Source organism: Chiloscyllium plagiosum, chromosome 30 (assembly GCF_004010195.1).
Source record: "Chiloscyllium plagiosum isolate BGI_BamShark_2017 chromosome 30, ASM401019v2, whole genome shotgun sequence".
In the NCBI taxonomy this organism is placed as follows: domain Eukaryota; kingdom Metazoa; phylum Chordata; class Chondrichthyes; order Orectolobiformes; family Hemiscylliidae; genus Chiloscyllium; species Chiloscyllium plagiosum.
In genome coordinates, this window is record NC_057739.1 from 32217108 (window position 1) to 32235048 (window position 17941).

General features: G+C 38.8%; 1 protein-coding gene and 1 pseudogene across 2 annotated transcripts in view; both read right to left on the bottom strand.

The window, feature by feature from the left end:
- si:dkey-34e4.1 (carboxyl-terminal PDZ ligand of neuronal nitric oxide synthase protein) overlaps positions 1–17941 on the bottom strand; it is a 122273-nt gene that overhangs the window by 102773 nt on the left and 1559 nt on the right. For both annotated transcript variants that reach the window (XM_043720256.1, XM_043720255.1), the window contains exon 2: positions 17438–17509. In XM_043720256.1, coding sequence (XP_043576191.1) covers positions 17438–17452 — 15 coding nt within the window. In that variant the 5' untranslated portion in view covers positions 17453–17509. The remainder of the gene's footprint in view (positions 1–17437; positions 17510–17941) is intronic.
- Positions 10550–10704, bottom strand: LOC122564875 (annotated as a pseudogene).

Below are 17941 nucleotides of genomic sequence, written 5' to 3' on the forward strand. Positions count from 1 at the left end.
CAGTGTGCAAATTGAACCCACTTGTTGGAATCGTTCCTCCATCACAAACCAGCCATTCAACTAACTGAACTAACTGATTTCCATCCTAGTTTTGCTGCAGTGCTGTCTGATTTCTTGTAACTTTTGCACTCAGGTCTCAGTTCAGGTTTGAATGCCAGCTAAAGAATGGCAAACAGTGGGCCATATACATTCCATGTGACAACGGATTGATCCATTCTTGCAATACCCTGTTATTAAACTTCACACTATGTTGCATTTTCTTTTAAAGTCCTCCTCCTGTTTTCTTCTCCTTACAGAAAGCAGCAGTACATCTTGAGATATGGTACCTTTTCCAACTGTCTGTTCTGTGTATGTAAGCTGGACAGCTACTGACTGAGTTGGCAAAATGGATGATAACCCATGGATACAGATTTAAAGTAACTGCCAAAAGAATCCAAGGTGTGAAGAAGGACAGGATTTTTATACAACAAATTGTTACTGGGGCTGATAATGGATTGCCTGGCAGGTCAGTTAAAGTATATTCAATTATATATTTCAAGGGGAAGCTGGAAAAATATTTGAAAGCAAAAGAGGAGGAACAACTGGAATGTTTAATCAAAGCACCAACATGGGCACAATTAGGAAAAGGGTCTTCTCCCCTGTATTGTTCTATAATTATGAACTGGAGTTTGCCGAAAGGATTCAGAATCAAATCAAATTCTTTAAAAGTACTTTAAATTTCACACACGTTTGAATGAAAGGTCATTAACCTGAAATGTTAACTTTGTTTTATTTCCCACAGATACTGCCATTTCAGCAGAGAATTTCAGCATTTTCTGTTTTCAGTTCAGGTTTTTTTTTAAAACAGTTCTTGGGATTTGAGTGCTGCTGGCAATGCTAGCATGTGTTGTCAGTGCCCGTTGCACTGGAAAACGTGGTGCTGAGCGGCTTTCTTGCACCACTGTAGCCTCTGGGGTGCAAATGACATCTACATTGCAATTAGGAAGGGAGCTCCATAATTTTACCCAAACTACAGTGAAGGAATGGTTATATAAAGGAGGAATCTTATTGGGGTCTGGGCAATGTGGACTACAACAAGGTGTGTGGCAGAACTGAGTAATAATTGTGGCAAGGATCATCTTGATGTCAGAAGCAACTCACACCATCTTTTATGTTTTTCACTGTTGCTAGGCACTGGCGAGTTGCCAACTGACAGTCATTATTGCACATTAAATATCTTGTTAACAGCTCAACTTGCTTCATCACATTATTTAGTCTCCATTCTTACCAAACTTACCAACAAGCTCAGCTTTGGGAAAACTCAATAAGGAAAGCAGAAAGAGCTCCTGATGGATTGAGTTCACTACTTGTTCGGACCAACCTCTAACTCCCTCTCCATTTTGGAAACCAGGCATCAACATCTCAAGGCACCATCCATTGGCACCAGCCACATGCACCTTACATTGCTGGACATTGACATCTGACATATGCCAGCATCTGAGAAATATCATGGCACATTGGCAATCCACTTACAGGACAATATTGCACTTCGACGCAGCAACTCGGGCTGCACTGACAACCATTATTATAATGCTGCAGCAAGGACACTGCTCTAAGGGACATGCACCCAGCTTACAGACTAGAGCAGAGTGTACCTCTAGGCTCTTCAGTGGCTGTCAGAGCACTCTTTCTAAGCTTACCTGGATACTGATGTCATCTGAACCTTGCGTTGTCTTACCTTGCCTTTTTAATCCATTTCCCCCTCAGCCAAAGTTACCAGGCTTATAATACTCCTGTTCTTGTAGCCATTTTATTTATATGGCTAGCTGTCAAGATTATTGTCAATAGTAAACCCCTCTAGGGTGTTGATGGTGAGAATTCAGCGATCGCAATGCCACTGAGTATCAAAGGGACATGGTTAAATTCCCCCTTTGTTAGCGATAGTCACTGGCTGACCCTTTCCTGACACAAATATTACTTGTCCTTAATCAGTCCAGGTCTGAATTGTGACAGGGTCTTGCTGTATGCCAGCGCATATTGTTCTATTATCCAAGTAGTTGCAAATGGTACTGAACATCACCTGGGAACATCCCTACTTCTGCTGGAAGATAACCTTTAGTGGAGGAGTTACACATGTTTGGGCACTGGACATAACCCAAGAAACTTCTCCGGTGATGTCCTGGAGCTAAGCAGCTTGACCTCCAATAACAACAACCAGTTTGTGGTTTATTTATGCTAAGTGAAAGATTGCCAGTTGATTGCCATTGCCATTATACACTTATTTTTCAATATACACACATATACTTCATTGGACAATCCAATTGTGCATGAAAATTGAGGTCAAATATGAAGTCTCCTCCACTACTTTAAATGGGATTAACTAATTCAGATCAGATCAAAGGCTTTGTAAGGCTTATTGTACATTTAACTGGAGGCTTATCAATTTGTTTTAATGTCTGTAGGAACATTATTCTTCTCCTCACAAAATAATTCAATTTCTTTTCTCCAAAAGATTTCTCCACTAAAATATGTCATCAAAAGCAACTAATTGAAAATAACCATGACATGACCAGAAGTCCATCCATAATCACTGACAAAATTCAAACATTGACAGTAATATCTGGATCCAACTTATCAAAGTATACGTGGAAGTCCAAATTAACAAGGGAGCCAGGCTTCAGCTAAGAAAGAAGGGAGGTGAGAAAGATCGCATTTACGGAACTGCTACAGTGCAGCAGGTAGCCCCTTGTGTCTGCACGCAGCTTTACAATAAGCATTATGACTTAGTGCCATTCACCTTTCTTTTTCCTATTATTTCTATTCAAATAACCATTGACTCTGCCTCTGCCATACTTACAGGTAGCATATTCCACCCAAACTGCTTTTTGTGTGAAAAAGGTTTTTTTTTAATTAATATCACATTTTCCACATTCACAAATGACTTATTTCTGTACTATCTCATTCTTGATCTTTTATAAGTGGATACAGTTTTTTTCCTATCTATGCCATCCAGACATTTCATGATTTTGAAGACTTTAATCAGATCTCCTCAGCCTTCTTCTCTCCAAGGTGAACAGTCCCAACCACACTAGTCTAACCTCATAACTGAAGTTTCTCATCCTGGAATAAATTTGCAAATCTCTTATGGCTGTTCACTATAATTTGGTGTCCAGACTACACAAAATATTCCAGACGTATAACATGTATTTATATAAGTTCACTATAATCTCCTTGCACTTGTACTCTATGTTCTTATTCATAAACTCAGAACACTGCATGCTTTGTTAACTGCCTTCTCTTCCTATCTTTCCTCCTTCAGTGATCAATGCATCAATGTACCCAGGTCCCTTCACTCCTGCCTATAGACGACTTTGGGATATTCCTTCATGTTGGCCACCAGTCTTTTCCCATAATCCTTCTTCACTTCTCTTATTTGCTTTTTCACTTTCCCTCTGAACCTTCTGTATTCTTCTTGGTTCTCAAACAGCAGCAGAAGTAAGCCATTCAGCCCATCAAGCCTTGTTTACCATTCACTGAGGTTGACAGAATTGTGATCTCAAGTCCACTCTCCCTTTTGCCCTTCGTAATCCTTGAATCATTTGTTGATCAAAATTTAGTGTAGCTTTAATCCAGATTTTCTTCTAAACAGATGTTAGACTAACTAGCCCACGGTTTCTTCTCTCTGTCTCCCTCCATTCTTGAATAATTTTGAATCAGGTATATTTGTTAAATTTGCATCAACTTTCAAAAGTGCTTTCAGTGTCATCTGAAACATAATCTTTCTCTACGTCCTAACATACATGGAGGTATAGACAAAAGTAGAAAGGACACTCTGGAGGCAGGAAACATGTTTCCGCTGATGGGTGAATCCCGAACCAGAGGAAACAGCTTAAAAATAAGGGGAAGGCCATTTAGGACAGAGATGAGGAGAAACTTCTTCACCCAGAGATTGGTGGCTGTGTGGAATGCTCTTCCCCAGAGGGCAGTGGAGGCCCAGTCTCTGGATTCATTTAAGAAAGAGTTGGATAGAGCTCTCAAGGATAGTGGAATCAAGGGTTATGGAGATAAGGCAGGAACAGGATACTGATTGAGGATGATCAGCCATGATCATAATGAATGGTGGTGCAGGCTCAAAGGGCAGAATGGCCTACTCCTGCACCTATTGTCTATTGTCTATTGTCTATTGACAAAAGCTGGAACAACTTTTTGCATTTTCTGCTTAACATGAAACAAAGCTTGTATATGATGCTTCTGATCAAGGGAGCATAAGACGGATGGAAAAGCAGGGTGTGTGATCTGATTGAAACACACAGAGTGCTGAGAGGCCTCTTTGGAGTGGACTTGGAGAAGATGTTTCCATGAGTAGGAGAGACTAGGACCAGAGGGCACAGCCTCAGAGTGAAGACATGTTTTTTTCTTTTCAGAACTGAGATGGGGAGGAATTTCTTTAGCCAGAAGCTGGTTAATCTATGGAACTCATTGCCTCAGAGGACTGTGAAGGGCAAGTCATTGAGTATATTTAAGACAGAGATAAATAAATTCTTGATGAGTAAGGAGATTGAGGGTTACTGGGAGAAATCAGGAGATTGGGATTGAGAAACATATCAGTGGAGCAAACTCGAAGGGCCAAATGGCCTAATTCTGCTCCTTTACCTTATGGTCATAAGGGATCTTAGTGAGCATTTAGCTTTGAAAGCGATTCGCGAACTTTCTGAGTTGAATCATGCCATAGTTCAATACGTAGCTAACTTATTTTAGTGACTGACTTCATAAAAATAAAATAATCCCGAAAGACAACTGTGTTCTTTGATTGAATTAGTACAGATTCCATACTGCCTGCAGTAATTTTTACAGCATACTGATCATTTATAATTAAATTAGATCAGCAGTAAAATGCAAAATTTAAAAAAAAACATGCCTTGCATTGCAAATAGCAATTTACATTCCAACCCCACTTGAAACTTTGAGCCATAAAGCAAATGTGGGGCAACAGCCTTATACTCAATACCAGCACAACTTTCAAGGTCATGGGAGGCTCCAGGCTGAGGGGCTGGAAAACTCTCTAAAGGAAAATGCAATAAAAACCAAGGAAGCATTACACATCTATTTAATGAGCAAATAATTAACGATAATGAGAAATTATATGCAGGAAAACTGCACCAACAATTGTCTTGGAAAACCTTATCACCAGTTCAGGCTGCCTGTGAAACCGTAGCTAAACTATTCAAAGCATGCAATTGTTGCATTTTCCCTCAATTCACAAAGAAAAATGGCACATGGTTAAAAAGTGAGTTACAAAACTGGTCACCTTCTGTTTAGATAGTTGTGGCTTTAAGTTATCATTCAGAAATTATTGAGCGCCATTCAACAGGTAATAATTGGTATGAAGCTTAGGTATTTTCACTGACATCGTTCTTGAACAAGTTGTTTATTTCATTGACTAAAGGCTGATATCTGACTGCTACAAATTTTTGCTCACAGAAAGACAAACAAGTTTTTCACTTTAACTGAATCTTCCAGCCCCTACACTGTGAAAGTGCACAGAGAGCCATTTTAGCAGCACAATATAAAAAGTAGCAAAGATCGAATGAATCTAAATCCTTTAATTCTCCATTCTATTTTAGTCAGAGTTTTGTTTGCATATCCATTTTACAGGACTATTACAGGCACAATATTATTTTCTTTTGCCAATTGTAAGGTATATATCATAAATTATTTTCAATCAACCTTTTTTTTGATTAGATTCCCTATGGTGTGGAAACAGGCCCTTCGACTCAACCACCCTCTGAAGAGTAACCCATCCATACCCATTTCCCTCTGACTAATGCACCTTGCACTATGGGCAATTTAGCATGGCCAATTCGCCTGACCTGCACATCTTCGGAATGTGAGAGGAAACCAGAGCACCTGGAGGAAACCCATGCAGACACGGGGAAAATGTGCAAACTCCACACAGACTCCCGAGGTTGGAAGTGAACCTGGAACCCTGGTGCTGTGAGGCAGCAGTGCTAACCACTGAGCCACTGTGCCACCCTACACCTTTTGGTGCATGTTATGATACACCCACCTCCTTCGCGGGTGGGACTTATCTCAGGTTTTCTGGTTCAGAGTGTTGGATAAGGCCAAAGATATGGAAAACATAGAACCATAGAACTCCTACCAACAAGAAGGAGGCCAATTGGCCCATTGAGTTCACATTGACCCCCTGAAGAGCATCCTCCCAGATTCAGCCCTTTACCATATCCTGTAACCCCACATCTACCATAGCTAATCCATCTAGCCTACACATCCCTGGGTACAATGTACAATTTAGCATGGCCAAGCCACGAAACCTGTATATCTTTGGACTGTGGGAGGAAACCAATGCAGACACAAGGAGAAAGTGCAAACTCCACACAGGCAGTCGCCCGAGGCCAGAATCAAACCTGGATCTCTGGCGCTATGAGACAGGAGTGCTAACCACTGAGCCAACATGTCACCCCAGTCAATATGAGATTTTGTGATGGACTGGAACAAGTTATCTGTAAGCCAGACAGAAGACTTTGTAGGAAAAAAAAACAGTTCTCTGAGGTGAGTAGGTTACCACACCCAAGAATCATAATAGAATCTCTACAATGTGGAAGCAGGTCACCTGCCCCATTGAGTCAACACCAAACCTCTGAAGAGCATCCCACCCAATCCCTGTTACCCTACATTTTCCAATGAACAGAAAGAATGAACAGAATGACATTCCAGCTACAATGAAAACCAATTAGGGGTAAGGTACAGTTGAGACCATAAAAGGGAGAAGGATTTGCAGAAACCAAAGAAATTCTACAATTTCGAGTTTTGTATAATAAAACCATTTGGGCACATTTCACTAGCAATTCCAAATAAGGAAATTGGAATGCCAATTTCACAGGTCTGAACTGTCTAAAAAGCAGCCCAAGAAAGCCCCAATTTTAACAGTAACTCTGAGCTTAACAGCTGTGAAGAGGTACCCTATGTCAGGAGGCACGGCATCTGCTGAGAAGTGTTCCAGCCTGGCCTACTGGTAACTCTACCAGGTAATAATGCTTGGTACCAGAACCCAAGAAAGTAAAGGATAATGATTGAAATATCTCTCGTAGGTAAATGTATGAATCTTTCACTTAAGTACTTAATAAAGCAATTAAGTTTTATAGAGATCTACGTATCTCTACTGTATCTTCATCTATGTATACAATGCTGTCTCACAGAGATGAGCAACAAGAAGAAGGGACAATACAATTGTGCTACCAGAGTCCTTCGGTACATACTATGTGACTATATGCTATAATTATCTAACTGCCTTATTTATAATCATACAGAAGAAGTGGAAATGTTTCTTAGAAAATCAAAGAAAACATTTTCATAATTGCATGACAATACAATATAATTTCATAAAAGCTACCACCATTATCCGTCAAAGCTGTTAAATTATTTGGAGATTGGTATTATTATACAAAAGGAAATGTAATCTTGCATTTTATACTTAGGCAAAGCTTTTTAATTCATTGCTGAAAGTGAATTGAACAATACCTCACCACATTCACCACAAATAATAGAGTTAGAACCATTTAATCCTAGGGTTGCATAGCTCACAAATGATCTGTCCTGACACAGCCAATTTTGGAAAGAATAAATCTAAAGTATTATTAGTACAGCTATAGTATTAAACTGAACTGAAATCCTAGTAAGAAAACTACAGTTCAGATTTACACATTAGACATTCTCCATAGTGAAGTAGCATTACTATTGCAAATGACAAGTAATAAAAATAATTATCATTGGATTCTCAATGTTAAACTATTGTCCAGTTCAGATAATTGTTACTGTAAACCACAAAACGAAGTTCAACACAAAACAAGTCTTTGCAGAATGCCAAATTATTCCTGTGCGCTGATCATTTTCAAATGGAGCTAGCTTTATAAGCTACCTGAAAAAGAAAGACAAGTATATTTTTGGGAAGAGTATATTTTCCCCTATTAATATATTAACATTTTAGAATAAGATTCCAAAATTATCAAAAAAGGATTAAAAGGCTGGACTAAAATAGTGAAGATGCAACACTGCCAAGGGTTACTCGGCTATAGATTCTAACAATAGCTAATAACAGTTTACTATAGTAACCCTCAGTTATAAATCAATTCTTGATAGTTTAGAACTTGGTTATTGCTGGAAAAATAGACACATTTTCATAGAATCCCTATAGTATGGAAGCAGGCCTTCAGCCCATCGAGTCCATACCAACCCTCTGAATAGCATCTCACCCAGACCCCTGTGCCCTATCCCCAGAACGCTGCATTTCCCAAAGCCAATCCCCCGAGACTGCACATCCCTGGCAATTTAGCATGGCCAATCCACCTAACTGGTGGATTTTTCAACTGAGAGAGGAAATCAGAGCACCCAGAGGAAACCCACGGAGACATGGGGTAAAATGTGCAAACTCCACACAGACAGTTGCCTGAGGGTGGAAGATTTTGTTGAAGTCTTTCATATTGCACTCATCAGGACAATTGGAATTTTTCTTTCATAGAGTATAAATGTCAGTTTTCCCTTTAATGGTATTCTTGCAATTTATCCTGATAAGTGCAACACAAAATAAATTCAATAAATTGTGCCATTTTTCAACATTACTTCTCAGATCCTCTAACGTATCTTAAACCATTTAATTGGGCGAAAGTTAAAAATGGAAATGGAGTGGAGAAGAGAGAAAATTAAGACAAAGAAAATGAACATGTTCAAAAGAAACCTACAAAAGACCTCACCATAATGACTAAATGAACAACTAGCCATTAATGATGGAGGATATGAATATTAGTGAGTGAGCAGAGGAACAAATGTGCAATACCTTTCAAAGCGGATGTAAGGTTACAAAAGGTCACTGAAACATGGCAAGATTAGTGTATGAAGTGATGCAAAGGCAAGAACAAAGATGAGGAGAACGGGGAACCTATTCAACCCTAATAAAGATATGAATGATAGGAATCCAGAATCATTGTGCTATTGAGGATACAGTCCCGGTTTAATGAAGGGCTGAATAGCCTATTCCCTTTCCTATGTTCTATTAGTTTTTAAACAACATGGTGAGATAACAATATTTTATCTATGTGGAGTGTTGTTGAGTAAATTCAACTTTTATTCAATCAAATTTGCACACTGTAACTTAACACAAGTTACTCTATTTCCAAAAGACCTCTAATTATTGATAAAAATATTGAAAACTTAGTGATGTCAGTGGTCTTCTTTTCCTGCAGATTTTATGTAGGTGCATTACATAATTTAGTTGTAGCAGCCTGCAGTTTTTCTCCCTCTCTATTTTTAAGGTTAAAAGACCATCATCTGAAGTAATCAGATGGTTAGATAATCTACTGTTCTTTACTAAGCAACAGTTATAATTATTGTAATGGCCTGATTTCAGACAATTGATACCTGCACCTTTAAAATGACAGTATGCTCATTAGTTATTTTGGATGACAACTCTACAGACAAAAGGAGTCTCAGAGTGTCGATAATCTCCCAAAACCATCTACTTTCCAAAGCAGCATTGTTATTTAAAAATTGATCCGTCCCAATGTCAAGTAGTAATTAAATAGAGAACCACAATTTATCTGACTTTTAGCACAGCTTATAGCATTATGATTTCACTATTATGACCATCTTTGTTTACTGTAGGTTAAGCAAGGCATAAGCAAGACATGGGTATTAAAGATGAGAGAAAAAGAAAATCAGGAAAATGCAGTTTGATAGCAATAATCTGAACCACAGAAGTTGATCTGTTTTTTTTGTTTCTTCCAATTCCTTTTAGCTATTTGCTGATGAGGCAAGTTTGTTTGCATACGAGTGCTGTCTTTCACTCACTAGTTGAGAATTTGCCCCTTTTAGAGTCTCTAAAGATCTCTAAAAGTCTCTTTTTTTCCTTTCAAATAAGTAATTTTGTTTTCAATCTCAATCTTCATAAAAGATTTACAAGGATGTTGCCAAGTTTCGAGGATTTGAGATATAGGGAATAGGCTGGAGCTATTTTCTCTGGAGCGTCGGAGGCTGAGGGGTGACCTTGTAGAGATTTATAAAGTCATGAGGGCATGGATAGGATTAATAGACAAGGTCTTTTCCCTGCGGTGGGGGAGTCCAGAACTAGAGGACATAGGTTTCAGGTGAGAGGGGAAAGATATAAAAGGGACCTAAGGGGCAACATTTTCACACAGAGGGTGATGTGTGTATGGAATGAGCTGCCAGAGAAAGAGGTGGAGTCTGGTGTTATGACAGCATTTAAAAGGCATTTTGATGGGTATATGAATAGAAAGGGTTTAGAGGGATTAGTGCTTGCATATGGGAATAGATTAGGTCAGGATATCTGGTCAGCATGGATGAAGAGTCCGTTTCTGTGTTGTACATCTCTATGACTCAATTCAATATCTTTCACAAAATAAACCACGAAATAGGGAAGGAAATTGCACTTTTCCCTGGTCAACCTTTGTTCAGATCTGCACTTCCATTACACTTCTCTGGTGGAAAGAGAGATCAGGGAAGATAGCCATTGCTGATTGCATGCCAGTGGTGAATTCCTTTACAGTCCCAGCTTGCTTCTTCTCTCGTGTCTCTTCTTGCAGTTGTACCTGATCTTGTGGCTGGTTTTCATCCAGATCCACTGTAGAATGGCCAATTTCATTTCATCGTTGTGACGAGGAAGTGCTTGATCCTGAATGTTTTATGGGATGGCATAGCCAACACTATCTTCCAGCTGCTCCAATGATTGGAATGAAGAAAGAGGACAAAATGCAGAGAAAAGCAAGTGGGAGCCAACTAGCTGTTAATGGAGACTCTCTGGTACCTCCACACAGGACAGAGACACAGGTTAGTTTGGTGCTTTCACTGTTCTAGCAAAAAGCAATATTGTGTACAACTCACAGTGCTCTCCAATAAACATATTTTTAAAACTATGGCCATCTCTTTGCTCAGTGTAAAGTAGTATCTCTTGTCTTTTATTCCAAAGTCCAAAATTAAATAAGATAAAAAGATGTGGCTTTTACATGATTTCATCCTTAAAAATGATGAAACGTGATTTCAAAAATACATTTCATCACATGTAACATGTGACACATAGACAACAAAACATAAGACTGACATCCATTCATCCTCACTTCCCTCTTATAAAAGTCTTACCATTTCTTAACATTCTTAACTTATTTCATCATTTTACATTTTTTTAAATACATCTGTGATTACGTTTTTCCTTGTCAGTAATGTGAACAACCTTTACATTTAATGGTTGAATCAATAGACACCATCTGAACAGTCTTGCATTTCAAGTTTTAAATTTTTCAATGAATGTCTGTGGATTATGGTCAGTAAAGATTAATGTTTCACTGGAATAACATTGGACATAGATGTCAAAGTATTAAAGATCTGAAGTTTCCTTTTCTAAATAGAGTACTTACTTTGTTATTGATTCAATTTCATGGAAAAGTATTCCACTAGTTTTTCTACTCCTGACTCAACATTTTACAATAAAACTGCACCTACGCTTCGGTTTCTAGCATGAATTACTGTTTTGAAAATTTTGGTAAAGGCAGGGGCAGCCAAAACCAGCTCATTTATTAGGATTTCCTTCGGCTTCTCAAAGGCTTCTTTGCCTTTTGCTGACTATACCACTGGCTGACCATACCATTATTACCTGCTAATGTAACAACATTATTAAAAATACAGATATTGTACTAAAGTTGTGTCCAAATTTCTTATAAACACAGATAATTCTAAAAATCTCATGATTTCTTGCATAATTTTAGGAATGAGGAATTTCATCACTGCTTTCACTTTTGCTATTCTTGGCAATATTTGCCTGTGTTCTATAATATACACTAGGTAAGTAACTCATGTTCTTGTGAATTCACTTTTGGCCAGATTTATCACTAATTAAGCAAACTGTAATTGCTTAAGGAGGTCCTCTAAGTGTTTTACATGTTCGTCTCATGTATTATTATATATTATGACATCCCCTAAATAAATAAGTTAGATACTTCAACTTCAATTTCACTCATAAGCCTTTGAAATGTAGCTGTCATGCATTTAAACCCAAATGGCATGAAACAACATTGATAAATCCATTTGGTTTGAGAAAAGCTATCATCTCCTTAGCCCTTTGACGTTAACAGCATTTTCCAGTACCGCTTTAATAGGTGAATCTTAGAAAGAAATGTAGCACAACCAAATCTGTCAATACAATAGTCTAACTGAGGACACTCGTGACTGCATGTACTTTTCTGAACTCTATGCAGAATCTAATTGAATTATCTGGCTTAGGAATTAACACCACCAGTGAAATCCAGATGCTTTGTAGGTTCAATCAAGTGATTCTCCAGCATATATTGAATCTCAGCTTCCATTTGTACTTGTTTCTCTGTGTTTAACTGACAAGGATGTAACTTTATAGGTACTGATTTGCTATGCCTATTTTCTGTACTTTAATGGCAATCTAGGTTTGTTCAATATATCATTTCAGCTGTATGACACTGTAATCTTTTTGCTATAAATTCTGTGTATTATGGTCCTGCTCCACAGCTACCTGATGAAGGAGCAGTGCTCCGAAAGCTAGAGCTTCCAAATAAACCTGTTGAACGATAACCTGGTGTTGTGTTTTTTTAATTTTCTGGATAGCTAAAATAGTACATTTACAGATGTCCTTATACTTCCTAAGTTATCTTTCTGATGTCCTTTCTCTAAATATGTCCTCTTCCAGGATAAAGCAACCCACTTGATTGGCACTACATCCTCAAGCATCCACTCCCTCCACCACCTATGCTCAGTCACAGCAGTGTGTACTATCTACAAGATGCACTGCAGAAATTCTCCAAAGATCCTTAGGCAGCACCTTCCAAACTAATGACAACTCACAACCAGAAGGACAGGCCAGCAGATACAGGGGAACACCATCACTTTCAGGTTCCTCTCCAAGCCGCTCACCATACGGACTTAGAAATGTATGGCCATTCCTTCACTGTCACTGGATCAAAATCCTGGAAGTCTCTCCCTAATGGCATTGTGGTTCAACCCACAGGAAATGAACTGCAGCAGTTCAAGAAGGCAGCTCACCACCACCTTCTCAAGGGCACTAAGGACGGGCAATAAATGCTGGCACAACCACCAACACCCAATCCCTTGAGTGAATAAAAACATCGACTGGGGTCCGCTTAAAACAATCCACAAATGAATTTTTAAAAATTGAAAACAGTGTCTAACTGACCCAATCTTTCCATAATAGCTAATTAAATTGTAGACTCACTATGTAACCAGTCTATATCTCCTTCTATCTCACCCCTTCAGGCTCTATAATCCTCCATCACTTTAATAAACTGATACACTTACTCTCTCTTATCCTTTTCCCTGCAGCATTATTAAGGACTCTCTCCTCATTCACTCTCCTCACCTGAGATGTGGTGACCCTCAGGTTAAACCATCACAAGACATCTGTCTCTAACGAGACAGCAGTCCTATGGTTTGGTAAGACTATGTACCTTTACCTTTATTTATTGCTTCAACATGTTTATGTGACATATCCAACACTTCTTCCTACAATCAGGAGTATCTATCAGATGAATCACTTTATTAATCCTCCTAACTACCTTGTTTGGATCACTGAATTTCACTTTCAGGGGTTCACCATGCAGAGGTGATAATACCATTACTTTGATTCTTGCAAGAAATGTTCCAATCTTAGCATGTTTATCTGTCCACAGCTTCATTTTTGCTTACAAAGTTCAAAAATGCTTTTGTGCTCCTGTGAGCATCTCTAAAAACATGGACATGTAATTCAACATTGGTGATTAATCTTTCTGCTTTAATAACATTTCCTTAATGAATTTTAATGGTCCACACAATTTATGGCAATGGATCAATTCAAGGGGACTAAACTTCATAGACTTATTTGGGGAAAATCGGCTAGCAAACAGTAAGGAATCTAATCCTTTGTATATGTCCTTTGGATATTCATGACAATTTGCATTAATCATTGTTTTAAGATTCTGATGGCATCTCTCCAAAGCTTCCTGCATTTGAGGTAGGTAGACAATTGACTACAATTGTTTGAACTAAAGGGCATTGGTTTAGGGTGAGAGAGGAAAAATTTAAAAGGGCCCTAAGAGGCCCCTTTTTCATGCAGAGGGTGGTGCGTGTATGGAATGAGCTGCGAGAAGAAGTGGTGGAGGCTGTTACAATTGCAACATTTAAAAGGCATCTGGATGGGTATACAAATAGGCAGGGTTTAGAGAGATATGGGACAAGTTCTGACAAATGGGAATTGATTAGGTTAGGATATCTGGTCAGCATGGACGAGTTGGTCCGAAGGGTCTGTTTTCGTGCTGTATATCTCTATGACTCTAAATGACTGGTTATGTTCTGGAAAGTTTTAGATTTAAAGTTAGAACTTTGATCAGATTATATTCCAGTTGACAGGCTATAACAAGTAAAAAACTGTGCTAATTTTTCCATTATCACCTTAGTGTAACTGTTAATGTAATAGTTTCTGGAAATATGATTATTGTATTTATAACAATATACTAGATCCTGCTTTTGCTTTTAGTAGTGGTCTGACACAATCTACTAACATCCAACTAAATGGTTCTTCAAAAACTGGTAATAGGTGTTCAAGGTTCCAATTCGATTTCATGTTGAGATTTCCTTGTGACCTGACCTGTTTGACATAGGGTTTATAGAATTATACTCCATCCTTATGAAGTTTTGCCTAGATAAAATATCTGTTTATTCAGATGTTCTGTTATGGAAAGTTCATGTGTTACTCACAACATTCCCTACAATGTTTGAACAGTAGCACTATTTGATGAACAACCATGCATTTGTTATCCACAGGTCTGTGAGGTGTCTCCACTTTCTCATCTGAACTGCATTTTTAATATATTAGTATTCCAGAACTCCTTCAGTGTGAACTGCATCTGCTAATTTGTTTAACTCAGAATCTGTTTTCTGAGTCTCAATCAATGAAGACACGCCAAATACTTCCTTTAAATTATCCGCACCGTTAAGGAAGATTTTGACTACTTTAATATCTGCTTCTGGTATTCTGGTGATGGATTTTGTTTAGTGATTACGCCAGTTACCACACAAGATGGAAACATATCTGGAATTTGTTCTCTGAGGTCAGAAGTGAGTAACACTATTTTGTCACTGAGCTTAAACCCCAGCTCAATCAGTTTCCTTTCCCAACTTATACTTGAGGAATATTAGCAAAACCAATAGGTTGTTAAATTGTAATAGGCGTCACAGATTAGCCAATCCTCACTCAACTACAACATTCACTTTTACTTGGGCAAGGTGGTATGAGTCATTGCTGGATAATGTTCAGAAGCAAGGACCCTGGATAAGTTAGCCTTTCTTTAAGACAATGAACTCAATTGTAGCATTTTTGCAGTTGTTCTGGTTGAAATCAGTTACTCAACACAGATTGGGGAGTAAACCATGAACATTCATGGTAGTAACATGCTCTTTTTATTTGATTGTTACAATAAGCAAATGCAATGGCCTTGGACAAATCGCTCCTTCATAATTGTTCACATTAGCGACTAACGCATGCAATTTATGAATTATACCTATTGTAGACAAAGCATGATACTAGAAAATGTACATCTATTCAGTGATGTTCTGCAGGGAACACTGTATTTCAACATGTACCGGTCGTTATCTGTCTATGCAAATACTCCCAGCTTCAGCTCATAAATTCATATATTGAAGGAGGAGAGAGAAATTACAAAATAAAAGACATTAATGTGGATGCGAAAAGGCTGTAATATGAGAATGCTTTTAAAATCAAGTAAAGTTAAATTCAATGCTTTACTCGAGTACATTGCAAATATTTTAAAGCAATCCAATACATTTTTAGTGAAGGGGAGAAACTTTGTTTACTTCCCAGTTTTTTGCTTCTACGGTGCTGCTTCTATGGTACTGCTGATGCAATCTATAGTCAGCATTATGAAAATCTGAAACTTTAACTCAGCTTTTCACTTCACAAGTGCTTCCAGCTCTGCAGAGTATTCCTAGCATTTTCTGTTTTTAATCACAGGCATTATGTATCACATAGGTAACTGCCATGAAACACAGTTTCCCCATAAAATATTTCTATTTTAATGCCGACATGCTTTAAGAAAAGAAATTGCTAGAGAAACTAAGCAGGTCTGGCAGGTTCTGTGGAGAGAAAGCAGAGTTACAATTTCGCATCTAGGACTGTTCTGAACTGCTGCAATGTAAGATGTGCAATGGACAATCTGCACTCACCAACCTCCCACAAATCTGTTTTTTGTGATGTCAATTGAAAGATTGACTAGACACTTCTAAATTGCTCCACCATGGGTAGCCAAGATTATAAGCTCTGAAATGTTCCTCCCTACATTTTTCTTTCTTTCTATCTATCTCCAAGTTGTTACTGAATACATTTAAAGCAGCTGGCATTTATGGGCAAAGAGGGTAGAAAGGTAGGGATAGCATTGGATTAAATCTAGTTTTGACAATGAAGGGATTGATGGAGATTTCAGCAGGAGAATGGCTGAAGAATGACCATAGAGTCATAGAGATGTACAGCACGAAAACAGACCCTTCAGTCCAAAGAACAATGCTATATTTCCAAGTCAGGGTGGTGAGTAGCTTGGAGGGAAACTCAGAAGGTTGGTGTCCCCTGGTCGTGCCACTATGGTCCTTTGAAAACTGTAGTGGTCATGAATTTGGAAGGTTATCAAGACTTGATGAATTTCCACAGTGTTGTCTTGTAGATTCTACGCACTGCTGCTACTGATCATCCATCGTGGAGGGAATAGATATTTATGAATGTGATACTTTGTCCTGGATGGGTCAAACTTCTTGAGCATTCTTGGAGCTGCACCCATCCAGGCAAGTGGTCAACATTCTATCACATTCCTGACTTGTGCCTTGTAGATTGTTAACAGGTTTTGGGAGTCAGGAGTTGAATTACTTGTTGCAAGTAGAGTGGATGTTGTAGGTGGTGCAAACCCAAACTAATCAGGAAGTTTGGAGTAAATAAATAAACTGATCAAGTGTTGGACTTTATGAGGTGGTTGTCTACCTGATGAAGGTGCGGCACTCTGAAAGCTCGTGCTTTCAAATAAATCTTTTGGACTATAACCTGTGTTGTGTGATTTTTAACTTAAAAACACATTAATTTGTTTAGATTGCCGTTATAAGTGTTTCACTACATCTGCCACAAAAGACTGAATCTGTGCTCCCCATTGCTTTTGCCACAGGGGTCAATGCAGACTCTGCACCCCCGAGTGAACCCATATCTGTTGTGATGCAGAGAGACAGCAGCTCTCACTCATCTCGGCACTCAGTAACTGCTCTGACTGCACTCTCACCATGAGCCTTCCCGACCATTGTGGGACAACTCCACACATCAGGTAATGTAGGCAGAATATCCACTGCATATAAACTGACTCACCCGTATCCTTCGCATGGCCGCCACTATCTCCACGCGACTGTTCGGCCTTTGTACATCCAAACTCCCGACATACTTGAAAACAAACAGAGTGCATTGTATTAACGTGCAGCTGGTCGAGACATCTCGGCCATGCGGCGCTGGGGAGGGAGGGAGGAGGCTGTAAGCTGAAAGGACTGGAAGCGACCAGTGAATTTCTTTTGTTGATTTCAAACTCATGCCGCGATTACGATTTGAACGGGTGCCAGATACGACTGCAGTTTAAAAAGCGGCTCTGTCACGGGCCGACGGCAAGGAGTGCTAAAAGTTCAGGATGTGGTTTGAATTCCAACAGCACCTTCACATCAAATTAAATCACTAAATAATATAGCGCGTTCTCCTCATGTTTCTGCAACATAACTGTTGCATCAGCTACATTTAAATCTTGAGGTTTCAGTTGAACCTTTTGTATTGTTGTTGCCGTTGGGGCCACAGCGAGGTGTGAGGTATTACCAGGGATTGTTTCTG